The sequence below is a fragment of the Penicillium canescens genome (assembly GCF_028828765.1).
Source record: "Penicillium canescens strain IBT 15451 chromosome Unknown utg000004l_segment0_segment0, whole genome shotgun sequence".
NCBI classification, from domain to species: Eukaryota; Fungi; Ascomycota; class Eurotiomycetes; order Eurotiales; family Aspergillaceae; genus Penicillium; species Penicillium canescens.
Genome location: NW_026703966.1, coordinates 6,427,652 through 6,438,031, shown reverse-complemented (window position 1 = coordinate 6,438,031; position 10,380 = coordinate 6,427,652). Strand labels below are relative to the sequence as shown.

Sequence of the window (10,380 nt, the reverse complement as noted above, 5' to 3'; positions counted from 1 at the left end):
CTACTTTAAATAGTCCGCAAGTGTCTTCCTCTGGATCGATGCCAAGATCCTTCCTTCTTGGCCTGATGGCTCCCCCGAAGTCTCTCTCCAAACGCAAAGGCAAAGCTGGTAAAGCAACGCTAGGCCCGACTAAAGATGATGAGATGACGCAGTATCTCGACGGCAGTAAGTTAATCTCTATGTTTATTCTTTCTTGAGAGATGGTTTTTCGGCCGAAAACCCATCCCTATCTTCATGATACTAATTTCTTACAGGTTTAACTATATCTGATGAGCCGCTCTCCTTTTGGAGAGAGAATCAATATCGCTTCCCTGCTATTGCCGCACTTGCAAGAGATTACCTTGCAATTCCAGCCACAGGTGCTGGAGTTGAACGTCTGTTTAACACTGCACGCGATATCTGCCACTATCGCCGGGGCTCTTTGAAGGCGCAAACTATCGAAGAGCTGATGTTGTACCTCTGTACGTCAAGGTTTGATCTTGAAGTGCAAGAGGCGAAGGAATTTGAGCAGTTCTTTGGCTCTGATGAGATTCAGATCCTGGTGGAGGAGGCTCAGGCGGCTCAAAAGCCAGGTGATGATGCCGAGGAGCCAGCTGAGGTGCTAGCTGTCGTCGACGTTGATGCGATCAGTGATGCTGAAGAGCAGGGTGATAGATCCGGTGATCTGATAGATGTTGACGATGACGATGACGATGCTACTATCGCTGCGGCACCGTCTCATGCGGCACCGTCTCAAGTGCGGACATCAGGGAGGAAGAGGAGGCATGTTGAGGATGATTTGTATGAGCATTATTAGCATGTAGATAGTTTTACCTCTTGGGATCTAATCAATCGATCTCATCAGTTGATCTCATCAGTTAATCTCATCAATCTCATAAATCAGTGAATTGCGTCGATTTCCATGAGATCTCAGTCAATTAGGGGCCTCAGGTGGTAATTGTAATACTCAAAATTACTAGGAAGGTCTACATAACTTATGCAAATGCCAAGAATTGGCATGTTTGCAATGTTTGGGGCCCATTTGGGGGCCCATTAAACCATAATTGTGACTAAGCACTCACCGACAGTCGGTCCCCTCCTGTCAGTGAGCCAATGCCTAAACACAAACCAATGCCTAAACACAAACCAATGCCTAAACACAAAAAATTCAACTATTCAATTTCAAACCTAATTTCCTCCCAACATATCATCTGGATCTACCCATTTAAATAGCTCACTATTTTCATCAATATAATCTCTCTCTCCTGATGCCTCTTCTTTTTCTTTGAGAGCTTGTTGGGCGCGATACCAATAGTCTCGAATTCTTGCATTTCCGATCTCACGACAGATCTCAACTCTGTTTTCGTTCGCAGCACGTCGATGAACTCTGATATTGCCCGCAATTGATGATAATGGGGATTTTGAAGCTCCTTTTATAATACGTCGTGATTTTTTAATCGGAATTCTGTGTTTTTGCATCCTTTTGATCGTTTGTTTTGCAAGGTTCAGATCTTGAAGCGCCTGTTTACCTCCACGAATAGCACGTTTTACATGCTTTTGGAGTTTTGAAACGTCTGGTTCATCATTTTCGAGGATTGTTTCGAGTTTATCCTCAATTTTTGACCATCTGTGAGGTGTATTTGGTGGTGAATTCGTCTGTGAACTTGGGATTTCGGCTTCGGGGGAGGGCGTATGACCATAAATTTCAATCACTGGTTCATCTTCCCACCCAGGATCAATTTGATCAGGAACAAGTTTTGGATCCCAAGGCCAAATGCCAGTATCCGCAAATGCTGATTTGATAGTTTGCGATTTGAATGTGTCTTTGCGGACTGTTTTGATCATTCGAAAAAAATGCCGTTTATCATTGACATCGCCACCCCAGCGTTCAATCTCATTGTTCTTCCGCCGAAAACGCTGTTTAAGAACTGAGAATGGTTTACCGTCAAGAGGTTGACATCGATGTGTCATTTTTGGAATAAACCAATAAGGAATGATGTTAAAACTTTGACAGATATGCTCGAATTCCGGGGTTCCATGAGAACCATGATTGTCCATAAGTAGAACTCTAGGTCTACCTTTGGTAACTCGCTTTTTCGTGACGAAATGGAAGTCCAATAGCCATTGAATTGCAGTTGTATCGTCTGTCCAGCCTTTAGAAGTTGGTTTAATAACCCGGTAATTGGCTATATTATCGTCGTCTTCGAACCAGTCTTCCATATGCTCAGAACCGCGAATCAAGAACCAAGGATGCATAACCCAGCCATCAGCTGAAATACATTCAATGCCAGTAATATTCTGACCAATTCCACCGGTTCCAATAGTCTCATTTTGGCGGGTAGACACGACATTTTCCTTTGTTCCAATGCCTAGTTGAAAGCCAGTTTCATCCCAATTATATAATTCATTGGCTTGGATCTTATTCTTTTTGAGAAAATCACCAAAAACCTCATACCAATGAATTAATTCACCGTGAGATTCAGCCTCGATTCTCGCTTTTTCTATAGGTTTTTGGGTTCGGAGGGTAATATGGGGTGGTAAACGTTGGATAAATTGATATCCGTACATTTTACTAACCCGTCGGTCGGAACCGCAGTATTGTAAAATGCGATTTGCAGCATCCTCAATATCAAAAGCATTAGGTGGTGTATAGACCGAATTAAGGAGCTCGATCCAATGAATCAAAGACTTCTCTTGCGACTCATTTAATGCTTTATTGGTAGCTGCACGCCCTTTTTTACTCGGTCGGCCCTCATTTCGGTTTCGCAGCTTCCACTTTGACACGTTAAAATGGGAGGCTGCAGACTTGATACTCTTAAATTGACCAGAATTATAGGCTTCAAGGGCATTTGAGAGCAAGATCTCTTCTTTTTCGGTAGAAAACGGCATTGTTTTGGTGGAGAGAATTGGGTTTGAAATTGAATAGTTGAATTTTTTGTGTTTAGGCATTGGTTTGTGTTTAGGCATTGGCTCACTGACAGGAGGGGACCGACTGTCGGTGAGTGCTTAGTCACAATTATTGGGCTTCTACCTTAGGCCCATAGCCTACCAGTGGGCCTAATGCCAGGCCCAAAACCCGCCCCATTTATGGGCTGGGGCGGGTTGGGCTATGGGCTTTGTGGGCCGGTGCGGAGGTCTAGCCAAGACTGTGGAAGGACAATGTAAGCGCTACCATAAAGGTCGAAAATTCCCTGGCTAATATCATGCAGAGAAAATGGCCAATTCACTCAGATGCAGATGAAGGCTTTGATGTTCCATGTTTCGGCAACTCGGCCTGATATTATCAGTCTCTGCAGCAAATTAGAACATGCTGTCAGCTATTTTCTGGCACATAATCAGTTGCCAGCGCATCCCACGTTGGACGACGACGTTCGAAAAATGATAGGGATTCACAATTCAATGACAGCGATCGTAGATTAACAGGGATGGACAGATTAAAGATTGCGCCGTTTTCTTCAGATGAATATCCAAGTCCAATTTGGCCTGCGCTGTTTATGCGTTTGATTTTGCCTGGTCGAACTCTTTTCAGTTATCAGCAAATAGAACATGAATCAATAAGTCTCGCCTTACCGCGTTCGTGCAGTAGATCGTTTCACTCACTGCGCAGTATCCCAGGAAGGATGAGGAGCTCCGGACAAATCGGCCGTTCAAGGACGATGAGATTTTATGCTAAGAGGTTAATAAAAATTGCTGTGAAGAACCAGGTAGTCTTCATAGAAAGAATTTTCTTTCTGGGAATATGCCTCAACTTTGTATGCACCACCAAGAGTGGAGTTGAAACTATTGTGTATACCAACGAGAAGCAGACGGGAAAGGAGCTTCGATACGGTACGGAACCACCAATTGAAATTGGCAGTTCGGGCTGGATACTGTGCGCCCATTGGTCGGACACTTTGTTGGCGGTTCAGAATCGCGACTCTGGAAGAACTTGCCGAGCCGCGATTCCTGTTCGTACCAAACCGTACGATCTCCTTCTAGGACTTTCTATCGTCCGGGAAGGTGCGGTAACTTCCCCAAAGACGGAAGCAGTGTTTCTGGTATTTTACAATTAGCTGTATCGAAAGGCCAGAGATGAGGAACAGGAATGTGAAGTCGGACTCTAACCCAAAAGGACGTACAGATGGTATCAGCTACCGACAGGGTGCAACCAGCTAGCTAATATTTCTACGGACGTTACACTGTGCGTCCACCGGTGGAGCGCCCCCTTTCGCGGTTTAAAACAGCGACTTCGAAGAAAGCTATTTCGAACAGCCACCTGGCGAAGCTACTTTTTCATGCCACCAAAACACTACTTAAAGGAACAGGATATTCTTCGCCATCATACTTCCAAATGAGATTCAGACAATGAACTCCGCCTTTCAAGACATCCCACGTAGCTGCGTTACTCCGGGTAGCGCGTATCCTGAGGCGGGCCACAGTTTTCTGTCTGTGCTCCCGATCCCGAGACTGACCACGAGTTCCCTCCTTCCGTAGGGCCAAGCTCATCGTAGGGCAGTCCACGATTTCCCCCTCTCTCCAAGCCATCGCAGGTCGGGCAGTTTCTCCCGGTCGAACTCAATGTAGGACGGGCCCCATTTCCCCTCTCAAGACATGCAGCTTCACTACTCCGGATAGCGCGCATCCTAGGACGGGCCATGAAAACCATACGCTAGTCATACACGAATCTGGCGCCTCGCTATTCGGTAGCACAGGACCTAAGCGATTTCCAAAAGATTAGTTGGGAGGAGACAAAGCTGCTAAGAAAGGAGGTCGGTCACACCTACCGAAAGTAAATTTACACAATGCAGTCAAAGTGGAATTTCAGGTAAGCTGATAATGAGCGTCTCAATGAAGTGGCCGCCCTGTTTATCTTCCTGGATATCGACGACCTCTGCCTTCACCTGAAAACACTGCTTTTTCGAGAAGGAACCTGCCGTTTGGATAGCTTGGATGTTTTCATTAACTCTTCTCGATCGATGCAGTACAGCTACATTCAGATGCAACTTTGCCTGACTGGTATGCAGTGATGCCCAACGGCGAGACTAAGCTGCTAATGGCAAAAATCTCCGAAGAGTCAGCTGTCCAACTGGTTGCTCATGACCCATAGAGTCAAATCTGCGTTCGATGTGGAAGTTCTCCCGTTATTGTCCTCTGCGTCCTAAAAACATACATCAAGTATGATTTAGCAACCAAAACGAACTTACTTCAATTCGAAACCGTTCGAATTTCCTTTAGCGACCATGGAGTGCCTCGCTATGCCTATTGACCATCGACTGCGGCGACTAATTCGGGAAGTTCGGCCAATCGACACGAACGGAGAAGACTCTGACCACATTCGAACTCTCCATAAATTCGGAACTTCACTCAAAATCGAGACAACAGACTATCTCACACCAAGTGATTTGAGCTTCGGAATCGAAATGGCGCGACCTGAATCCAAGGGTGGTATGGTGGTTGTCTTACAGCAGCCCCATTCCTCACAAGATAACTCAAAAGGGTTTTTGGAGGGTAAACGTAATTGTTTGTCTGTGAAAGCAGTATCCGAACTAATTCACGCGACGAGCAATGCAAGGTTCGGCTTTGATGACATCAGCGTTTTTGACGCAATACCATTCCTAGACGAGGAGGTTGCCGAAAGGGGCATAATTGGAAAGGCACAGGACGTGTTCGTCGACATGATCAGAGCTAAACAGCCACAAATCATGATATCCTGCTTCTGGACAGAGACAGATAACAATACTGTCAAGAATCTACGCCGTCGCAAGATAGGGTCCTCCTTTGAATCGGACCCGCAGGGATTCAGGCAACCAGTTGCCTGAATCGGGGCTATTCCTTACTCGCGTAAATGCGCTCCATCCCAGCTACGCGATCAACTACTATCCAGAGTTCAGCTGCTTTAAGCGTCTACTTGTCTTGGAGTTTGTGAAGGCCTTTTCTCTGTGGCAGGGGCATTGGACCGATGAGAGCTGGATGGCCCAATTGAGACGTGAATGTCAGAAGCAAGCAGAGAAGCTCAGAGAAGGTATGCATACTACTCCGGTATTTTAATAGACTATTAACAAATCTTACCTTAGCTGAGGGCATTCACAATCCTTGGAAAGCACATTTTGTCAAAGGGCAATGGGAAGATCCTCTTGAAGCTTTGGAAGCAAGTTTTAAAGAGTGCTTTTTTGGTGAGCACGGCTTTAGCTTGGCCGAAATTGCTGCAAATCACTCTAATCTACTGGTGGAATCCAAGATCACGTGGCTATGTTGCGATATCGCATGGATCTTGGATAACCAGGATATTGTTGTCCTAGACATGTCGCGACAGCTACTCTTGCAGTTCGAAGGCTGGTGTCAAGAATCGTGGCCGGAAACAAAGCTTCAACGCAACTTTAGTGGTTCCAATGGGTACTATGATCATTCAGCACTATTGCTTTTGAAATCGAAACAGCAAGGCGCACGCGCAAGGAGGCTTGAGAACACTCTTTATGCCTTCTTACGTGATTTGAATCTGTCTTATAAGTGGTCCCAGCATCAGACAGAATCCAACAAAGAGGCTCAGCGGGATATCTTTCGAAGGTTTGCTACGGCTTTCAAAGGCATACTAGAGGAAGCCCACGAGAAGAGCACATCAAGGGAGCACGATATATGCGGTAAACTGAGTTCTCTGAACTTGAACCGGTGAATACTTCATCTCAGACAACCCATGTCGCAGACTGTAAAGAGTGATCTATGTACATGTGTCCTCGCTTTCATGTACCTTTCCTCATGGTTCGAATATGATTAACACGATCCTTCGTGTACAAAACTGTAGTCAGCGGGAAACACTTGGTCAACAAGGGCTGCACCACAAGAACTAGAGACCGACACCATCCAATTGACCCCGCCTGCATACAAATCAGGGATTATTGAATCGGGTGGTACGCAGGCGCTCCCAAGCACCTCAGAAGAAGAAAAATGTGTATCGGTTCCCGCCTTAACAATATCAACTTTGCAGTTTGCAGCAGCAAGTGTACAGATCGCTAGACCTGCTAATGTTGCAATAATCGGATGAGCCATGACCTAGAGGACAAAGTCAGAGAACCCCTTAGCAATGCGTTGGTTCTTAAATAACTGTACTATGGAGCTTCCGACCTCTTTTTTTAACGTCGCGTAAAATTGTCAGTCAAGCCTGTCGAAGCGTGAGTTGAAGAAGGTAGAGTATTGAATGAACAAAAGCCGAGAACGTACGAGCTGAAGTAGTTTATAAGTTAGACTGTCGAGAGGTGATGAAACGATATAATTTGAAAGAAGAGATGGTTGTGTGTATCGAGAATGGCCTGTAGGATGAGATGAAAAAGACTGTTGATTCTGTTGGACTATCTACAGATAATATATCAGATTTCTGGATGACTAATATGGTTTCACCAGTATAGCCACGTGGCATTTAACTTTTATTGTAAGGAGAGGAGGACAATAATTAATTGCGGTGTAAATTCCGGTTGCAGTTGTCAAGCACTACGCTTGGCCGAATATGGCAGGAGGGGTGTGTAAATAGCAATCTGCGGTGCGTAAATAGCACTACCATGATTTTAGGGGGCAGACTGTACCTCACAACCGCACACTATATGCAGATGTTTGTTTTAACAGACACTGGCAGCGGCGGAGGGGAGCGGTCCCTTACCCTAGGCAGGACGCCTGGAAAAAGAGCCTAGTCTGAGCATTCGATAGGATTCGGGCCTTCCTAGGTGAGAAGGCTGTGAGGCATGGGTGTTTGGGTTGCGTTGTCGCGGGATGAAGGTCGCGGGATGGTCCAGTCCAGTCTGGTTCTGACAGGTTTGATACCGTTTTGAATCGGTAAATCAATAGGTCACAGGGTCGCTGAAAAAGGTCGCTGTCAGGTTGATTCGGATTATTTTGAATTTTTTTATATTTTCATGGAAAATTCAAGTTACTCGATTAAAACCAGGCTTCCCATCCAGCGACCTCCACACAGCGACCTAATACAGTCAATAATCCGGAAAGCATAAGGAAAGTTTGCGGTATTATAGCGAACTCCCAATCTATCCCGAATGAAACTGGAGTGTAGGCCCTATAGTTGAAGCATCATCCTCTTATGGGTCTCTCTCAAGGACCATACGAAAAAGAATCTCCTGGAAGAAAACAACCCATCACCGACGGATCCTACAGTCCGAAACCTGCAAGATATCAGAGAGAAATACAGCAGAGTATGAGACGGTGTTTGTTGGTATCACCAGCTATGTACTGTGTACACAGTTAAGTGGACAGTGATGATGATGATGATGATGATGATATTTCTTATACCTAATGGAGCCTGCCTAAGCGTGCGGTAAGCTATGTAGGTCGGTGCACCCGGACTGGCACCACAAGAAACCTTCTTTTAACGCCGAATTCCCAATAGAAATGACCGGACGGTCTGTCCTAGTGCTTTAAAGCGACCGAGTGACCAATTGTTCAGTATGTTGTATTTTGTTCAATGCAATCCAGGGCGCCCTCCCGGAACTCAGATCGTACTTTGTTGAGCTTTGCAGAACTGTTACACCTTTTCTCAATCTAGCTACCACAGAGGGGACATCCTTCTTTCCTAGCGGCCCGAGTTAAACGGCTAGTACTTCGGAAGGTAAGCTGAAAGGCTAGACCGGTGACAGTTTTCCCCACCCGCCTTTTATTGCGTACCGCAGTAGCTACCCCTACCCTGGGTCTACCATCCAGGTCCTAGCCAAGTCAACCAAGGCGTAGGCTTTCTTCGGTAGGTGCCTCTAGGGTAAAAGTTGTGAAAGTGACAGGATTCGAACCCGCAGTCCCTACGTTCCGTGCTAGGACCCCAGCTAGCATTTTCGCGTAAGACCTAACCAGTGACGCACTACTGTTTACGCCACACACCCCCTAAGTGGACAGTGGTTAGGCTTCCAAAGCAAAAGTCAATTTGGGTCGTGTAAAATAGATGTTCCTCCTCGGTCAAGGCCCAATATCCCTGAATCCATACGGCGGGAGCCGTTGCTTAGCAAGATTACGTATAACCTGTCTTTGCTTATTCTGACGGGAGTACAGTGGTGTAACATTAGTATTTGACCTCGAGTACTTCGGGCCAGGACCCACTTTTTTAATACTGCCAGCAGAAACCTCCAAAATTGAATTCAATTTAATAGCTAGTATGCCACCCATTATACTTAATGACATCAGCTACCCTGTGAGGCATTGTCTCCGATAGATGCTTAAATAGATCAATATCTAAACTTTCCCATGCTTCCTGCGCAGCTTCTAGTAGCAATTCTAGCGTAGATACGTTATTAGGAAGCTGTGTTGTGATATGAGGCTGGTGCAGATCAGGAACCAAGCCGTACCATCGGAATTAATCCCGAGGTGTCTATACGAAGAAACAAGTTGATTTCCAATCAACTTGATCTACTCTTTGTGTATATATAGCCTCAGTTATTCCCTCTAGTTCAGTACAATTCAATCTTCCTTTGAACTACAACAAGATAAGACCCAGGGCCCAACGCGCCATCGCGTCTTCCCCTCCTCACCGCCTTCACACCATGAACAGCGGAGTGCCTCAACCTCTCGCTGTCTGCACGAAGCTGTCTCCTAATACAACTGTACAATTTTTTGTCACACGTGAGTTCGTCATGCGCCTTTGCCGTGTTGTGAACTTGTCGGTTCATCCAGCGCGGCTTCTCGAAGCGACAGCCGGAGAGTGTGACGAACCTGGATACAACATGGCATATTGGTGACTGCATCGCAGAACTGATTTGGCAGTGATCTAGTTGGTAAGCAGGTATGATCACGAATATTGTTGATTATCTGTCTCAAGCATACACTCGGATTCTTCACGAACGGTGTAAAGTACAACACCTTGTCCAACTGAATCAACACTTGCTGACTCGGGTCTCACCACAGGAAGACGCCGTCAGATTCCCATCACCCGAATGCAAAGCGAGCAAATCTCTTATCTGCTCGACCTCCCCTACATCAATACCATCTATGCTTTGTTTCTTCCACATGACTACTGGTGGCATCGACGAGTCGCTACCTCGACCTTCTCCCAGTCGATTTGGTTCATCAGATCATGCGTTGGTATGCCTACCTGATGCAGACCCAATGGAGCGCATAGCAGTGTCTGTCTCCCGGCATATGAACCCTCTCGTAGAATGGCCTACTTGCGGCTTGGATCCCTGGCGTCCAGTGGGTGACCATCGTTGTCCTCAGATGGCATCTAGCGTCTTTCGAGCCTGAAACCCCTAAGAAACCGGGAGACGCCAATGCTTTGTCTAGCTAGAGCCATATTTTCGTACTGGCGAGGTTGTTAGTCGGGACTGCTTGCATGGAGAAGGTGAGGCAAAAGTCCCGTCATTTCTACCCGAATCAACTAACAATAGCCAGTCAGCTTCAAATCGATGGACAAGACCGAGGATGGCCAAACGATTGAGAGGACCC

At 46.1% G+C, this 10,380-nt stretch overlaps 1 protein-coding gene across 1 annotated transcript; it reads left to right on the top strand.

Moving 5' to 3' along the window:
* Positions 1-6,259: 6,259 nt before the first annotated feature.
* Positions 6,260-6,628, top strand: N7446_007602 (uncharacterized protein; the record flags this gene model as incomplete). Its single annotated transcript, XM_058516347.1, has 1 exon — positions 6,260-6,628. One exon carries the CDS (start codon positions 6,260-6,262, stop codon positions 6,626-6,628), a length of 369 nt encoding a protein of 122 aa, XP_058373525.1.
* Between the last annotated feature and the right edge of the window lie 3,752 nt (positions 6,629-10,380).